Below are 19,108 nucleotides of genomic sequence, written 5' to 3' on the forward strand. Positions count from 1 at the left end.
GTGTTTGTGTGTCTTCTAAACTGCATTCACAACCCTCTAAATATTAGTCTAAAGGACGTCACCTTTAAAGGACATATCCCTTCACTCGGTTGGCTTTGCATCTCTTCATAAAACCGGCAATTTGCTAGAAGAATTAACATTAAATAATAACTAACAAAATGTGTTAGTTTCTTTGTAATATTAACAAGTCTAAAATCGCCACCTAGAGGAGAATATAAATACCAAGCCATACGTAGATAGTTTTAGAGATAGTGCAATCTACACTCATAGACTTGGTGATTATCAGGTTATAAAATTAACAATCCCTCTTAACTTGATAATCACACAGAGAGATATCATATCTAACAACATCAATATAGATGACTAAGCAAGAATTAATACTCTATATCTATTTGAATTTTCTTAGTATGTGATATCGTAGAACACATAACACAATGTCATATTACCCAATTTGTGATATGACAAATCACTGTTACTAGTGATAAATTATAGGATAAATCTGAAGAGTAATTTTCCTTTCTTCATTTATCCAAGTTGTGACTCATAGAAATTGGTATTTCTATATCACAACAAGATCCCGAGTTTAAGATCTACCAGAATACAGGATAAACCCGAAGAAAACTAAAATTCTTCCTTTATCCAATTTGTGACCCATGAACATAGCAATGTCAACATCACACTATGATCTTGAACTCATCTAGATCTTACAGTAGAACTCTACTATTTAGCACATTATCTAAGAGATCGTCATCTCTCATAATGCCTTTTACACAAGTATTCATTATTTCAGAGATCGTCACCTCTTTAAATAATGATTACACATGGTGGAGCCCATAATAGTCAATAGCCTAACAAAAATAAAATAATTTTATTAATGATCAAAAGAGTACAAGTGGATTACAACTCAACCATACCAAGTCTCCTCCTAAAATGTTCTATCTTTACTCTGGATAGAGGTTTGGTGAGTATGTCTACTATCTGATCTGCAGTGCAAATGTATTCCAATTTTATAGAATTCCTATCTACCATATCTCTTACATAATGGTAAGGAATTTCAATATGCTTGGATCTATCATGGAAAACTGGATTCACTGAGAGCTTGATGGAACTCTAATTATCAAAATGAATAATTGTAGAATTCATGGTTTGCCCAAATAATCCCACAAGTAACTTCCTCAACCATACTACTTCTCAGGAGGCCATCGTTGCTGCAATGTATTTGGCTTCAGTGGAGCTCTGAGCTACTGAAGACTGCTTTGTGCATATCCATGAAATCATAGCTGATCCTAAATTGAAACAACATCATGAAGTGCTTTTCTTGTCTTTAACACTTCCACTCCAATCTGAATCAGTGAATCCATGCAAGTCTAAAACAACTTTCTCATATTTGAGTCCATAATTAAGAGTGCCTTGTATCTCATAATGTGTTTAACAACAACTAAGTGAATCTTCTTAGGTTCACATATAAATTGACTTAAGGCATGAACAACATAGCAAATATCAGGTCTTGTATTTACTAGGTACATAAGAGACCCAATCATTTGTCTATAGAGAATAGAATCTATTGGAGGTGATTCTTCAGCTGCTACTTTAAGTTTATGTAAATTTGTCTCTATTGGAGAAGACATAGACTTGCAATTCCACATTCCAAATTTCTTCAAGATATTTGAAGTGTACTTTCCTTGATTAAGTATGACACTATCAAAATTCTATCGTACTTCCAATCCTGGGAAGTAGTGGAGAAGCCCCAAGTCTTTCATCTTGAATTCTCTAGTAAGATCTTTCTTGCACTGATCTATAAGATGATCATCACCTGTGATTAATAAATTATCAACATACAATATCAGAATTATCATATCATTTTTATCTCTTTTATAATATAAGTTTGGATCGACATCATTCTTGGAGAATCTTAAGCTGGTGAGATATTTATCAATCCTTTCATACTTGGCCATGGGAGCCTGTTTAAGCCCATAGAGAGCTTTCTTGAGCCTGCAAACAAATGCGTTAGGATCATGGATTTCAAATCCTTTCGGTTGCTCCAAATAGACTTCTTCTAAAATCTTTCCATTTAGAAATGTTGTCTTTACATCCATCTAATTTACCTTCCATCCCTTTGATGCGACAATTGCTAAGACTGCTCATACGGGGGTATATCTGGCAATAGGAGCAAATGTTTTTTCATAATCAATCCCTTCTTTATGAGAAAATCCTCTGGCTACAAATCTAGCTTTATATTTCTCAATACTACCATCAGCAACATACTTTATTTTAAATATCCATTTGGAAGAAACAACAAATTTTCCTTTTGATTTTGGAACAATTTCCCAAACATCATTTTTCATAATTGATTGGTATTCTTTTATCATAGCTTCTTTCCAGGCTGGATGTTTAATAATATCAGAAGGATTGATTGGCTCTGTTTTGAATAAATCAATATTATTTGCTGTATAACTAGAGAATCTTTTAGGTCTTTTACTTTCTCTGACTATTCCTAAAGGTGCAACAAAGTCTTGAGCTGCTTCAACTATTTTTATGGCCCAAAGTGGTCTTCTCTAATTTTCTTCAAGGTTCATATTTTGAATTTCATCTTTGACCTCTTCTAAATTCTCCCTCTGGGATTCAGATTCACTATTTCTTTCAAAACTTGATAAAAGAGAAGGTCCATCAGAACTTATGGCTCTTTTGAATACATGATCTTCCTCAAAGATTACATCTCTGCTAAGTTTAATAGTTTTCTGTCCAGGTATGAAAATTCTATATGCCTTAGAAGTTTCACTATACCCTACAAAGATACCTTTCCTCCTAGAGGGTTCTAATTTGGTTCTTTTTTCTTTTGGAACATGAATGTATACAAGACATCTAAAAATTCTAAGATGACTTATATTGGGTTTTACTTTAGTAAATACTTCTTCAGGGGTTTTATCTTTAAGATAGGAGTGAGGGCTTCTGTTTTGAATATATATAGCAGTACAAGAGGCTTATGCCCAAAGATAGTATTCTAGATTTTGGTCAAAAATCATAGCCCTGACAGCTTCTATAATTGTCCTATTCTTTCTTTCAGCTACCCCATTTTGTTCTGGGTTATAAGGAATAGTGTACTCCCTCTTGATCCCTAATTCTTTACAAAACCTTTTAAACAAGTCTGAGGTATATTCTCCTCCGTTATTTGTTTTAACAATTTTAATCTTATGTCCTAAATTTTTTCCAGTTAATGCTTTGAATTCTTTAAATCTTTGTAGGATTTCTTTTGATTCCTTGCATTTAAAAAAATAAATCCATGTTTTCCTAGAGAAGTAATCTATGAACAAGATATAATACCAAAATCCTCCAAGAGAAGGAACAGACATAGGTCCACATAAATCTGAATGAATTAATTCTAGTACATTGTTTGTTTTTCTAGTACTATCATGAAAGGGACTTCTAGTGCTTTAACCTAGAGCACATCCCTTGCAAATACTAGGGTGATCTTTATTTAATTTGGGTAATCCGGTTTCCATAGTTGATAAAGTTTTAAAGTTTAGATGCCCTAATCTTCTGTGTCATATTTCATTTGAATCTTCAACTTCATGAACTAGGGCTTGAATGGATCGACTAGGTTCTATATTTAATTCATACAAATATCCCTTTCTTTGACCAATTAACTTGGCTTTCTTGATAGAAGAGTTCTTAGCCCAAGTTAATACTTTGCCATCCGCGAATGCAACATTGTGTCCATCATCTTCAAGTGCTGTAATTGAGATTAGATTTCTTTTAATCCCTGGTATATAGAGTACACCTTTAAGAAGAAGAGTATTTCCTGTTTTTAGTTTTAAAGTGCAACTTTCAATTCCTTCAACTAAGTGTGCAGAGTTATCACCAATGGTAACTTCACCGTTAACTTTCTTTGATAAAGAATCTAGAGTTTCTTTGTATCCTGTTATATGTCTGGAAGATCCACTATCAATTACCCATGCCTTATTTGAAATTTCATTTGATAGAGAGGAATACAAAACATGGTTTTCAGGATCATAAGTATCTTCTTCTCTAATGACATTTGTACAATTTGTCTGTTGTTTGGAATTTTACAGATAATTAGATCTATAGTGTCCAAATTTTTCACATTTGAAACACTTTATTTTAGATAGATCTTTCTTGGGCTTTCCATTTTTTTGATTTCCCTTTTTCTTCTTGAAGTGCTTCTTCTTGCCTTTATAGGAGTTTGCATTAAGAACGTGAAGTTCTTCATCTTCTACTTTTGGTTTCCCTCCTTTCATTAGTTTTCTAGATTCTTCTTGAAGACAATCATTCTTGAGTCTGTTAAAGTCTAAAAGCTGATCTTTAGCATTTATTCCTTATACGAATGTTTCCCATGAATTTGGCAATCCATCTATGGCCATGAGCATTAGTTCGGTGTCATTAATGATGGTTCCTATGCTTGATAATTCATCTCTAATGCCGGCAACTCTTAGGAAATAAGAGTTTATCGATTCTCCTTTCTTTATCTGGATGTGATTCAGTTGCCTTTTTAGTGCAAGAACCCTAGTTGCATTGTTTACTTTATGTGCATTCCGTAATGCATCATCATATCATAGGCAGTTTGATGTTTCGTAAGCATAGGTACGATATCATTTTTACCTCCATCCAAGATGATTTGAATAGCTTTTCTATTTCCATTGGTCCATATAGATTTGTGAGGTTCAATTGGGGGTTGTTTGGATGCTCCATCAACAAATTGTTTAACATTGTTCTCTTCAAGAATCATCAAAATTATGAATTTCCAAGCTTCAAAGTGTTCTTTCCCATCGAACTTGTCCTCGGGTTTGATTGTGTATGCCATTGAAGATAGGAGAAAAAAAAACTACTGAATATATATGAGGTCTGATTACTGAAATTTTGCAGAGCCCTAGATCTGATAACTTGGCTCTAATACCATGTAAAGTTTTGCAAATTCTTTTGATCTTGAATCAGACTTCTAGTTCAGTTTCGAATGGCAGAGAATGATCCTTTAAATAATATGTATACTCAAATTGTTTGAAGCAAATATCACTAATCTTTAATGCAGGTCCAAACCTCTATACTCGATATCGAATGAATAACAATCTCTCTGATTTTCCAATTCGCAGGAAGTAGAGTACTTAGAAGAGCAGACTGCTGTGTTTGTGTGTCTTCTAAACTGCATTCACAACCCTCTAAATATCAGTCTAAAGGATGTCACCTTTAAAGGACATATCGCTTCACTTGGTCGGCTTTGCATCTCTTCATAAAACCAGCAATTTGCTAGAAGAATTAACATTAAATAATGACTAATAAAATGTGTTAGTTTCTTTGTAATATTAACAAGTCTAAAATTGCCGCCTAGAGGAGAATACAAATACCAAGCCGTACGTAGATAGTTTTAGAGATAGTGCAATCTGCACTCACAGACCTGGTGATTATCAGGTTATAAAATTAACATAAGGTATCATCTCTTAATAACTATTCTGAATAATACATGATATATCAAATTATCATTGCAGAGCAGAACAAATTGAACAAAGCTCCATAATTATTTACTTTCAAGCCCAAAATATGCAAACTAAAACAAACAATTCATAGGTTAAAATACTATGGTTTGAAAGAACTTTTGTAGATAATTGAAAATAAAGCATGAAAAGAGATTAAGAAATCGATTGTGTTGTGTAACTTGAGCTCACAATACTTGAATTGCCAGTTGACATAATTGCATATATCAATACTGATTACTAAATATTTTCATAACAAAAAAGCTTTTGTACCAGCTTGTAGATTTATCATTGGTGGACAAACAAAATGAAAGCCTGTGTGATACAATTGATAATTCTATAAAAGCAATTTGTTAGACACAAAGTTGCCTTATGAGTAAAACAGGGCTACAATACTTGATGAGAAAGGCCTCCTTATTTGGAAGTTACAATTTATCCCAACTCTTTTCTGCATTCCAAAGAGCAAGAACCACACCGAATCTCTTCCATGCTTACTTTGCACTGGCAAGTTCAGTTCGGAGCAACTTTGCAGCTGCAATCATGTTTGTCAACGCTGGAACAACTTCACCGTACTTCCTGGTTTTCAAACCACAGTCTGGATTGACCCACAGGATGTTTGTTTCGAGCACAGCAAGCATCTGGCAGGACAGACAATGCAATGGATCATAAATTTAGAACTCAATAAAAGGGTATCACAGAATTTTTTTCCCATAATGGTTAGAAAATGTATTTTTTTCATATTATGGTAAGAAAATATCATACTACCTTGCTGATACGGTCTGCAATCTCTTCTGTGTCTGGGATGCGGGGTGAGTGTATATCATAGACACCAGGACCTATACCAGCTCCATACTTCACACCCTCACGAAAAACTGAGAGCAATTTTTCATCAGAGCGAGAATTTTCAATGGTAATGACATCAGCATCCATGTCAATGATGGAATGGATGATGTCGTTGAAGTTGGAGTAGCACATGTGGGTGTGGATCTGAAAAATTAAATATTAGATGAGAGAAAAGAGTGGAATATAAAAGACTTTTGAACAGATAAAATCATAAAAGAGAAATATATCATCTTACAACATTCTAGTGTTGTGCAGATATCAGGTGCACCCCTTAAAAATTTATACAAACCTGAGTAGTATCCTTTACACTGCAGTTGGTGATTCGAAAACCATGAACAGCCCATTCAAGGTAGTTGGCATGCTCTGCTTTTCGTAAAGGTAATCCTTCCCGTAGAGCTGCCTCATCAATTTGGATCACCTGAAGATGAGATTGGACTTATTTTAGCCACAAACATAGAACTTGCATGTAAAGTTTCTATGTACATAGTTTCCAAAATGGTAAAATTGTAACAGTAACTTCAAAGGTATACCTGGATACCAGCTGCCTCCAAATCTTCAACCTCTTCCTTGATGGCTAATGCAATTTGCATGGAGGTCTTTGATCTGTAGAATGTATACAAGAACACCAGTTAACTAGCCAGACAAATTATACCAATTCAACATAACAGAAAAACAACCAGCAATAATGAGTAGGCAGTCAACTCCAATGGTATCTAACAATTATAGGTCAACACTATATCATCCTTACCTCGGTTGATCATTTCTTACAAAGGACCAGTTCAGAATTGTCACAGGACCAGTAAGCATTCCCTTCATGGGGCGGTCAGTAAGACTTTGGGCATACTTTGACCAAAACACAGTCATTGGCTTTGGACGGCTGACATCACCATAGATAATTGGGGGTTTTACACAACGAGAACCATAAGACTGTACCCAGCCATTAACTGTAAATGCAAATCCCTGAAGTTGTTCTCCAAAGTACTCTACCATATCATTTCTCTGCAGACATTAATTGAATTAGCTTCCAATGTAGTATGCTATAAGTTATGCATTAGATTCAGGCTTTCCATTTTTAACATAATCTTTAAAACACCTACTTCAGGCTCTCCGTGGACAAGAACATCAATGTCAAGATCTTCCTGCAGCTTGACAACTTTGGCAATTTCCTGCTGGATTGATTGAATATATTCTGCCTCTGCGATCCTGGTACAAATTCAGAAACTTGTAATGTCAATGACACGCTTCCTGATGGAAATTAAGCAAAACACAAAAATGGCATGCTATACTTTAGAATTACAGGTCCCTGCAAAATGACCTACTTGTTTGACTTAAATTCACGGCGAACTCTCCTTAGTTCCACTGTTTGAGGAAAAGATCCAATGGTTGTAGTAGGAAGGATTGGCAGGTTCAATTTCTTCTGTTGTTCATCTAAACGAACAGATACTGGACTAGCACGTCGGTGATCAGAGCCCTTGAGTGCTTCAGTCTATAATTTCCATCATCCTCAAAGGGTCAGAAACTTCACAGAGGATTAAAAATCTGATGGTCTTGAAATCATAAAAATGGTGGATTTTCCAAAAAGATGTAAGTATACTCCATGTATATGTTGCACTATAAAATAGCTAAGAGTAAAAAACAACCAAAGACTAAGAAATATCTACACCCAAAACATAAGTAATAATAAATTACTTACAGCTTTTTGCACTGCTTCATTGTTGACTCTAGGAGATGTCTTCCTTGAAAATATAGCAGCTGCATTAGCATTAAAGTATGCCTGCAGTAAAAGATGATTAAATGCCATTAAACCAAGGAATTCCATTGAGATTCAAGAGAAACTTTGCTGTACATACAACAATTTCTGCTAGTGACATTCGTATTTCAATTCTGTAAAACAACCCATCCCCATGTTTGAAAGCCTAGAATTTGGAAGAATCCAACCCAAGAACTTCATGGTAGAAATGGAAGAGACAATATGGGGGAAAACTGAAAATTAGCAGTTCTAGCGCATTCAAATATGCTTTGAATGGTCTGCACCACAGATGTAGCAGAATTCACCCCTGGATACTTAAACAGAGCTCTTCAGAGACATTTTCAATGTTAATCATTAACAAGGATTACTTTATACTTGAATCATAAGGATTAATTTAATCATTACTAAGGATTTGAGTGCTGAGAGTGTTTGAAACCTTTACCTGATCTGTTTGGCCACCCAATGCTTTAGCCAAAGCAACCACCTCATTTACTTTCTGTGCAGCAAATGCAAGCCAAGATTTGATCTCATCATCAAGTTTTGTCTCATTCACTAAATCCACAGCCGTATGAAGAAGAGAGCAGGATGTAGAGACAATTACTTTTCCTGCAATGCAAGCAGATTTTATTTTCTCATAAAGTGCAACAAAATTGAACATAAAAACATCTACTATAAAATTCCTTGTTTCACAGCTTTTTGAGCTAATACGTATGCATACATACCTTCACCAAGTACAGTTTCAAGACCCTTCACAACGGCAGCTGCTGCTGACAAATCAGTAGCCCAGATGTTTCGCCCATCAACAATTCCAGCAAACAGGTATTTGTCACTGGGAAAGCCATGAGCTTTAATAAGGTCGAGTGTTTTTGTTCCACGCACTAGATCCAACCCAAGAGCAGATATTGCTTTTAGCTGAGTGATGGTCCTGAGGCAATGAATATTTCATGACATTAAGTTCTGAATTCTAAACCTTTACCTGCCTTTTTCCTATATTGACATTTAATCAGATATACTTTGAAAGAAACAAAGCAGTGCCATCTGCATGTTCAATTTTTCAAGGAGTAGACATGATGCATGTTCACTTACTTGTAAGTCTCGACAGGAATATCAGCAAAGTATGTTTCAACAATCAATTTGATTCCACCCACTTCTCCTAAGAAAGAATAAGCTTTGTAGAAGGCTTCCAAATGGTGAGCCTCAAGGTCCATTACAAGCGAGGGCTCATCAAACTGAACCCACGTTGCTCCAGCTGCTTTTAACTCACCAAGAACCTCTCTGGAGATGTCACAGGAGATGGTAGAACATCGGTGACTATTAATTAAAGTAACCAATGGAAAAAAACATTTAACATTTTTCACAATTATGAACTGTATACAGCTGTGGATGATATAGTCTTTCTAATGTCAAACTCACTTGTAGACAGGAAGAATTGCATCAAGAAGAGAGAGGAGATCGAATGTTTTGGCAACTCCCTTTGCAGGCTTTGATAACAACAAGTATGTCAATGGTCCTACAATAACAGGCACAGTCTCGATACCAATCTGCATTCAGACAAAGTGCATCAATCACTGACTGTAAAAGCAACCACCATATCAAAATTGGCTTCCAACACACACTCTTTATTGCAGTACAATTTAAGCAGTGTATTCTTTCAATTCAAAACTCAACTACTTGTTTTATAGAGAGAGGAAAGTAAAAACTAAAAACTCTCCACAAACAAATTTGATTGAGTGCTCAGCATGCTTAATAATAATATAATAACAGGGATGAATGGCACTGCTTTTGCCTCAATTTTGGATCTAAATTCAGGGGATAAGGAAAGTGATGAATCACTGTACCTAGAATTTAAGCAATGGCCAGTCACAGTTAGGGAACGGAGGGAGGAATTTTAAGATCATGCAGCATCGGTCTACTTTGAAAAAGAGGCGAGAGCCTGAGTGGACCGTTGAATTTCATTCATGGAGGAGGATCCCCCATCAAAAGATGGGCTGTAATGGCTAGATTAAAGACCAAGGTCATCACCATGGAAGCAAACAAAAAATTAAAATTGAAGACCCATCTTTTAGTTTCATTAGTGTGTGCTAGTTACTAACCTCTTTTGCTTCCTTGAATTCATCAACTGCTTTGTGTGAGGAGTACTTGAATTTAATTTCAGGTCCCAGCTCTGGAACTATGTAGTGGCTGAAATGACCAACATCACATAGTTTCTTAGAACCCCTTAACAAAATCTCTGAACAGAATTAGGCAAAAACAGGGGAATAGTGAGACCAGAGAAAAGAGTGATTGTGATTATAGTACTCACTAGTTGGTGTCAAACCACTTGGTCATCTCCATGGCAGGCAGCTTGGCATTACCACGGGCCATAGAGAAGTAAGTATCAAATCCAATCTCTCCACCATTCCAACCATATCTGGGAGGAACAGCCCCAAGCATGGCAGTGGTATCAAGCACCTGATCATAGTAGGAGAAGGTGTTGCTTGGGATATAGGTCACACCAGCATCACCCATTTGCTTCCATATTGACATTCTCAAATCCTTGGCTACCTTCCGCAATTCAGCCTCACTGCTCTTGCCATCCCAGAAGGACTCCAATGCAAACTTCAGCTCCCTCTTGGGACCCATGCGAGGATAACCAACCACATGGGAAGCCATGGCTAATGCTTTTCTTGGTTGGGATGCCCTGCTCAAGCATGAATTCAAACAATAATATCAAAAATTTAATACGAACTAGTCATCTCACCTGATCTGCCAAGATTTCTTGCATGCAACTGATAAACTTAAACGGGAAAGCAATAATATAACCCTAAACGGGAAAGCAATAAGTACACATAAAGTTATTGCAGACAAAGCTTTAAGCAACTATGAATTATGCTCTGCAAACAGCGAACTACAATGAAGTCATACTGACCTGAAAATGTAATGATGGCAAGACTTTATGAAGAAAATTCTCCAAACAACCCACTTCGATTGATTTGTGCAAAGTAGATGTATGTTGGCAGAGTTATATAGTTGGAGTAGGAGAGGCTGGTCGTAGTGGGTGGTTGGAATCTCTAAGTGTTGGTATGGCTTTGCTTCTAAAACCTTGTGAGGTTACCAGCCCACTCACATCATAACAGTTCACATTTCAATGATAAATTTCCAGAGGTTGGTAAGGTTGGTTTTAGACACCTTCATTGGCTCACGTCCCTCTCAAGCATGTGAGAAGTTCAATATATGTTTGTATTTGTTTCACCAACTTTCTTGGTGAGTCATTGAATTGGAGCCAGTCAACAACATCAAAACCAACTCTTTAATTGACTGCTGCATATTAAGAAAAAGACCGCCTCAAGTTGAGAGGGGGAAATATGTCAATGTCAAGCGAGACCTTATTAAGTTCATCTTAAAAACTTTGTTAAAAACAAATTGGGGTACTTGTAAAAGGCACCTGTATTCATTTTTTTCTATTACATTGGAATTTTAAATTTGCGTGCGATGAAATGTTTTCAATGATATATCCATTTATCTTATTATTAGAAGATTTTTTTTGTTCTTCTTATTTGTTTTAATATTAAATTCATCATATTGTGTATACTTCAAAGTTTAACATGTTATTTATGATGTACATCATAATGAATATGCTATTGTCTTAGATGTCAATTCTTAATCATGTAGAAGTCATTGTCAAGTCATATAAAAACAAATATATTTACAAGAAAATATGATTTAATTTAGGGAAAGGATATAATAGTTCAACACTTGATTTTGTAATGTTTGAAATCTTATGTGGAAATTACAAATTACTTTTATTTTTGTTACAATTGCTTACTTAGCAAGTCTCTTACTTATAACTAAGGTCTCAAGGTTGCAAATCAAATATGGTATCATTTCAACATGCCTTTTGTCAATGTAGCGCAAAAGGTCCAAAAAAAGCGAGACCAATAATTGTACACAAACATATTTTATAGGTGTGTTGATGTGACATCACATAATTTGTTGCTTCAAGGAATACATTTCATTCACTCGTGGGTAGTCATTATAAAAATAACAACTCTAAAGTCACAACTATGTTTGAAATATTGTTAGTATTATTAGACATTAAATGAACAAGTGCTCTTGCAACTATTGAAACACATTCAACTAGTAGGTCCTCTGCCCTACACCATTTTTAATTGTAGGCTAAGACATAAGTTAAGTTCTCATTACAAACTAGTATTTTTATTTGCACTTTGCAAATCTATTGCTTCAATGTCTTTTATGTGGTTTTGTGTTGCATATTTGCTAGGTTTTTTCAAATTTATGCTAATCTTATTAATTTCTTTTTTTGAGCTTTTACAATTTTATATTATTTTAAGATATACACATATATATAGATATATATGTACACACACACGCACGTGCGCGCACACACACACACATCAGTTACTCAAGGTTCATAAGTACCAATGAACAATCAAACATTAAACATTATTTGTTCTGTTTAACTCATTGTAACTTAGTCTCTAATGTAATCTAGATAACAATATTAACTAGTAGTCCACTGTCCTAATTAAAAAACTTTGCTGAATGTAAAAATTTGAAATGTAAAACACCATAAAATATTCAACACAAGTTTGACGCTAGGATTTAACGTGGAAACCCAATTTAAGAAAAACCACTAACTATACATATATACATACATATATATATGTATGTATAAATATATTTATATATATACATACACACACACACACACATACATACATACATATGTACATATATATGTATGTCTATATATATCAGTTACTCGAGGTCCATAAGTACCAATTGAACAATCAAACATTAAACATTATCTATTCTGCTTAAATTGTTGTAACTTGGTTTCTAATGTAATTTGAATAACAATATTAACTAGTAGTCCATTGTCCTAATATAGCAAACTTTGCTGAATGTAAAAATTTGAAATGTAAAACACCATAAAACATTCAACACAAGTTTGACACTAGGATTTAATGTGGAAACCCAATTTGGGAAAAACCACCGGCAACATGTCACCACTTTTTCACTCTTTTGAAGTAAGCTCTATTAGGAGCCAACCCTATTAAAGGTTTACAATACACACTGTTAAATGTGACCTGGTTAGAGGATTTAATCACCTTATTAGGAGTGGCCTTGTCAGAGGACTTTAGATCATTCCATTAGAATGTCACCTTGCTAAAGGATTTACATAGACTATTAAGTCCTTCAATGACTGTTAGGTCAATGTTTGATTAAAAGGATTTCAATACAAATTGTTCACAATGATTATAAATAAAATAGTAGGGTTTGATCTGTATGATTACAACTCACTTTGCAATTTTAGATCTCTATTAAGTTCATGTGTTGATTCTTTGATAAGCATTCCTTGTCACCTCTGTCCTTAATTTTCTTGGCAACCCTTCAAGCATTCACCCTTCTCTTCACAACAAACTTAAGCCTTCTGCTAGATATGCTTATCAACCTCAAAAGCTTTGTTCCATCTTACTGGAAACACACACAAAGTCTCTACTTTATTCTCTTCTTTGCATATCTTGTTCGCGCTTATACTAAAGTTTATCTTTGTACCTCCTTAAATAGGTAATTCAAGCCCTTTTCCATTTTCACAATCACTGTAGATCTTAGGGTTTGTGATTCGATTCATCAGGTTCATTGTATATGTACATCTCCTTCTTTTCTAGATACTTCTCATCAAATTTATCTCTTAGAATATTGACCTAACCTTCTCCTTGAATTAAATGATCTAATTCATCATTCTTATCTTCAACATGCTTTCCATATCCCAAGAAATCAACTAAGTCAGGTTGGAAATCATGATTTCTCATACACATTCAAAATACTGTCACTTGACCATCACTAAGTTTTGACACAGTCATCACTGAATTGCTCGGTCACTATAGAACTTCTAGGTTGACATCAACTTGTTTGCTCAGTCGATAGTGATGCTTGGTCAACATTAAATTTGCTCAACACTTATAGTGGCTCAATTGACACTAGCATCATTCAACATGAACTTCAAAGTTCCTTGATTTTCTACTCAGTTGCTTAGTCAAGTCTTACATAAGTGATCTATCTTGGCTTGCACTGTCAAGAATTGAACATCACATGATTTAAATAATCATGTTGTTTTGTCAAAGTCTAACTAATCAAATGTCCATTGTAGCTTCATTTTCATAACTCAATCTTTCCTCTAGATGCTTTAGTTTTGAGCAATTTTGTCAAATCCTCTTCATTAATCAAATAGATATGACATTTAGATCAGATAACAACATGTCTCATCAGTAGATTTGACATCAATGAAAATACAATAATTATTCCAATTGTAGTTTCCAACAATAAGTATGTGTGTGTGTGTGTATTAATTAATTAATTAATTTATGCTTAGTAAAAGGTGTAATATCTCCAATTTTAATAAAATAATTTAAATAATTAATGGTCCCAAAACTTAAATATTATTATTTGGACCTTTAATTATTTAATAAAGGGGCCCAATTTTTATTAATTATTTGTAAGTGTTTGCCATGTCGATATTATTTTGTAAACCTTGAGGAGTTTTCTCCGAAGGGGTATTTATGTGCAGCATGTAGAAAGTTGTTAGTATGCAATTTGGATTATTTTTATTGTACTGTGAATTCTTGTTGGAGCTAAGTATCATTCACCATTTCAAAAGTGTAAGACCTTCCCTACTTTGCTTTTACGGTTTCAATGGAATTCCCTCGCCCTATTTTGTTCTCTATATGACTTTACTTGGATCTGAAAAATTTGAGTACCATCATTGTTTGCAACTATATTTAGCTCGTGTATCTACTATATGGTGTATATTTGTGTGTTGGCAATAAGATGCCTTCTTTGGTTCGTAGTGAAGGATATTAACTCCATATTGATCTTCTCCTTATGACGCAACTGCTCCACACAAACTACCTCCACTTTAGATGTCGTACGCCCAATAAATTCCTGATAGGAACCAAACAACTTCTAGTCCATACAATTATCTTCTCTTCAAGTCCATATGCCAAACCCTTATCTAGTTTGTAAGTCAACCCCTTCTCTAGTCTGTACGCCTATTTTTCCAATCCATATGCCTACCCCTCCTCCAGTTTGTATGCCTATCCTCTCTTCCAATTCGTATCTCAACCTCTCCTCTAGTCCATAAGACAACCTCTCCTCCAATCTGTAAGATAAAACTCTCCTCCAATCCGTACACCTATCTTCTCTAGTCCATACACCAACCTCTCCTCCAATTTGTACACCTACCTCTCCTTCAGTCTATACACCTAACCCTGCTCCAATCTGTATGTTCAACATCCTTACCTCCACTATACAACATTTTTGAGTTTCATATGAACTCAATGACTTGTGTTGCCGAATTGAGAATATTATAGTGGTATCAGAGCCAATGATCTTGCCATCCTATTGAGTATTGAGTTCAAATCATGGTGTCAAGTGATGGGTTGATTGATGTGTTGAGAGAGCTACGAAGTCAACAAAGGCTCCATGATTGACTGAAAGAAACACTCAACCTCTTGACATGTACAAGGCTATCAATGACACAATTCATTCCTAGGGAAGAGCAACAAGAAATACAAATTCCTATATTGGTTAATACATTGAAGAAAATCAAGCAAGATTAGGTGATTGGTGGGTGGGAGAGAGACATATCTTTGAAGGATTATATAGAATTGTGAATGAAGTATCCATCATCTTAGCACAATAAACTCTTCAACAGTGGTATGAAGTGGGAGATTGCTAAGTGGCTACATGATGAAGTCATACAAGCACAAGAGGAAAATGAAGAGTCACATGAGGTCTACCGATAGTTGTTCAACTTCATGGAGATGCTACAAATGATTCCTTGTAGTAGCAACTATAATTGGTTGAATATGGGTTTTATCCTTCAGTTGTGCCTAAGTCGTAGATGACTGTAATTTTTCCATGTAAAGGGTTTCCTCATAAAAACAATAGGATCTATACGGGCTACTAGATTCCTAAGGAGGTAGACGATTACATGAAGATTGTAGATTTGGACATCGATGTAGTTTATGATTGACTTCTTTGGGATCCTGGTGACTCCATACATTGCAATGTAGCACAATGGAATTTTTTTAGGGATGTTTATATTAGAATGGAGCAGCAGAAGCTAGATGTCATATCCCTATGTTAAGATAGAATTTTAATAATAATTAGATAATACAATGTTATTAAATAAATAATGATAATAAAGTTATATTAAAACTAATACTAAAATATAAAAGTAGGAAATAATAATTATTTAATGTAGTTTATTAATAAAATAATATTTAGCATGGTATTTTAAATAATTAAAAATAACATAAAATTTTAATGAGTAAATAAAGAAATTAAATTAAATACAAGAGACAATATTGTAGAAAGTATGTTAACTTTCTAAATAGAATTTAATAATAAATAATAATAAACACAAATAACTAAGTAAATAAATAATATAACACAAAATAATATAAATTACCTAAATCTAATGAAAAGTCAAGAGATGTTTAAGAAATAATGTGGCCTCACTGGTTCATAGCTCCAGGTCAAAGCGTTGGTGGTACCGGTGGGCGTGTCGCACCAGCGCTACCGGTCACGTTAAAAAGTTTACCAACGCATTTAAAAAAAAGAAAAAAAGAAATAACACGACTCCTTAAATTAAGTTATAAAAGGGAGGATAATTTATTTTAGAGAGGAGAAAAAAGAAGAGAAGAGAGGAGTTCAAAAAGGAAAATGGAAGAGGAAAGTAATATGAAGAAAATAAGGAAGTGACTTTCTAAAAACGTATCAATGATATTGAAAGGATGTGAACCTTTGAAAGGGTAATAACTAGTAGTTGCACTTTTATGTACGTGAACTAAGAGCCTAATAGGAATATATTCTTTCGTGATTAGTTGCACTTTTATGTACATGAACTAAGAGCCTAATAGGAATATATTCTTTTATGTACGTGAACTAAGAGCCTAATAAGAATATATTCTATGAACAATCACATGTGCAAATCACGTAAAGTTGAAAAGTGAGTATCTTAATATTAAAATTAATTTATGAGAAATAATTAGTTTAGCTTTGAATATAAACATGAAATGCCTTAAATCATTTTTTTATCAATTTAACTTGTACAAAGTCATGTAACCCATGGAAAAAGGTAACTATAAAACTGCCAAGAGTTTGAAGGTTTTTAATTTTCCAAACTTTCACTAGGTAGGGAAGCCCATTGAGCGGTAGTCCAAACTAGATGGATGAAGCAAATGAATAACAATAAAATATATTGATATTTAAACGTGCACATTTTATCGAAGAAGAGAATCTCATGAAGTCTTTGAATGTCCGCTAATGGTCATAGTTAATTGATAACAAAAAAGTTACAACAAGATACAATAGATAGAAACACTATTTGTAATGAATTGCATGATAAATGGAGAAAAGTCCAATTTCCTTTTGAATGGTTTATATTAATTTTGGAAAGGAAACATTTGTATACATAGATTGTATTTTCCTATGATATCTTTGCCTTTGAGATGTCCATTTCTAGGTGCTACATGTTTTCAAAGAAAATACAATTATATTTATAAATAAATGAAGCTCCAAAACCAGGAAACAAAGTTTGATTCAAATGATGCCACTAAAAAAATATAGAAAGACCAAAAGATAATTTAACTTCTAATGAATCAGATGGGAGAGAGATGACTACCAAGGAGAGAGATGAATGCCAAGGAAAATGACATACATTTATAGGAAGGAATAATATAATAAAGAGAATTCCAAAAGGATGCAGGGTTGAGGAAGGAAGAAAGAAGGGAGGAACCCCTTTCTGGTCAATGGGGTTGGCTCAAGGAAGCTACTATTTGAATTTCCTGTAAATCCAAATTAGCATACCAAAAAGTTCTCTTCTCCTTACCAATGTTCTATTGCAATATGGTATTAGGGGGGAAATATGGAAAACCCATGCTTTTAGAAGATTTAGAGATGATAAATGATGGATACAATATTAATATAAGATGAATAATTACTAATTGATGTCTAGATTGTTTGCCTGGTTAGGAAAATGAAAACATTTTTATATTGAATTCAAGATTAACTACAAAAAGTTGGCATAAAATATTAACCATTTGGAATAGTGGAGGGGTGAGAGCATTGGCAGATGGAAGTTGGAGAATCCCTTTCTGGTGAATGTTGTGAAAGCGGATGTGAAACTTGTGTGTGGGGGTCATTTTTGTGAGTTATCTTTGAGAGAGAGAATCACATCTTGAGGAATAGGGTTCCGAACAGTATCAAGAAAGATAAATATATGGTGATTACCTAAATCATTATAGAGGAATTGGGAAAAAACCCTTGTCTGTCATCGCAACAAAAAAAAAGCACAAGAATCAACATATAAAATACCTGTAGAAATTACAATTGCTCTTGAAATCATTTTCAATGGATGGTTTTCTTTCTTAAACCTTCGATTCTTTCTCTTTTGGACAAGAAAAAATATAGTTTGCCTTTTTTACAAGGAAACCATCAATTTTTTCTTTAACCTTTCTAACAATTACGACATACCTCTTTCACCCTTGATTGAAGAGACTCAACGTTGGTAATGTCCAAAGTCAAATTAGATGACACATAAAAAAATATGGAAAATTGCAATGTCAATTGATGTAATTGGTCGAAACCCCTTCCATGTCATCGCAGCAAAAAATTAGAGCAAAAACAACATTATAAACAAACATACCTGCAGAAATATTGGATAACTATGCTCTCAAAATCGTTTGCGATCACTCCAATTGTTAATATATTATGATATTTGATGGTTACTTAAACTAAACTTAGAGAAATAAGTCACTTTACTATTGTTATTCCCTATTTTATGACCACACATGGTTCATTAAATTAAGGTGAGAGGTGAAAGTTGGAGTCACATTATTAATCATCTCTTTCTTATTTATTTATTTTAATTTAACAATTAATTTTTTAAAATGGTAGTCATATTTATATTATAAATAATAATAAATATTTTTAATGCTATAAAATTGAATACTGCATTATTTTT

At 34.1% G+C, this 19,108-nt stretch overlaps 1 protein-coding gene across 2 annotated transcripts; it reads right to left on the bottom strand.

Moving 5' to 3' along the window:
* Nucleotides 1–5,730: 5,730 nt before the first annotated feature.
* On the bottom strand, nt 5,731–11,054 carry LOC149532722 (5-methyltetrahydropteroyltriglutamate--homocysteine methyltransferase 1-like). 2 transcript variants are annotated; one of them, XM_089807231.1, is made up of 15 exons: nt 10,985–11,054; nt 10,379–10,756; nt 10,170–10,257; nt 9,490–9,617; nt 9,163–9,351; nt 8,799–9,001; nt 8,519–8,682; nt 8,020–8,100; nt 7,646–7,812; nt 7,424–7,529; nt 7,075–7,325; nt 6,857–6,929; nt 6,616–6,744; nt 6,249–6,470; nt 5,731–6,121 (listed from the first exon to the last, which is right to left on the bottom strand). In XM_089807231.1, the coding sequence occupies exons 2-15, from the start codon at nt 10,726–10,728 to the stop codon at nt 5,975–5,977; spliced, it is 2,298 nt and encodes a 765-aa protein (XP_089663357.1). In that variant the 5' UTR covers nt 10,729–10,756; nt 10,985–11,054; the 3' UTR covers nt 5,731–5,974. The 2 variants fall into 2 exon arrangements, with proteins under 2 accessions (XP_089663357.1, XP_089663358.1); XM_089807232.1 differs by having other exon boundaries at nt 10,903–11,054.
* Nucleotides 11,055–19,108: the final 8,054 nt, after the last annotated feature.

This window comes from Cupressus sempervirens, chromosome 10 (assembly GCF_028749045.1).
Source record: "Cupressus sempervirens isolate cs-2001-9-10 chromosome 10, ASM2874904v1, whole genome shotgun sequence".
NCBI lineage: Eukaryota > Viridiplantae > Streptophyta > Pinopsida > Cupressales > Cupressaceae > Cupressus > Cupressus sempervirens.

Coding starts and splice junctions, on each gene's coding strand:
- LOC149532722 (XM_089807231.1), bottom strand. CDS start 10,728: ATGGCTTCCCATGTGGTTGGTTATCCTCGCATGGGTCCCAAGAGGGAG. Junction 8,683..8,798: donor TGAAACTGTACTTGGTGAAG/GTATGTATGCAT, acceptor CTTGCATTGCAG/GAAAAGTAATTGTCTCTACA. Junction 6,745..6,856: donor TGGAGGCAGCTGGTATCCAG/GTATACCTTTGA, acceptor TCTCATCTTCAG/GTGATCCAAATTGATGAGGC.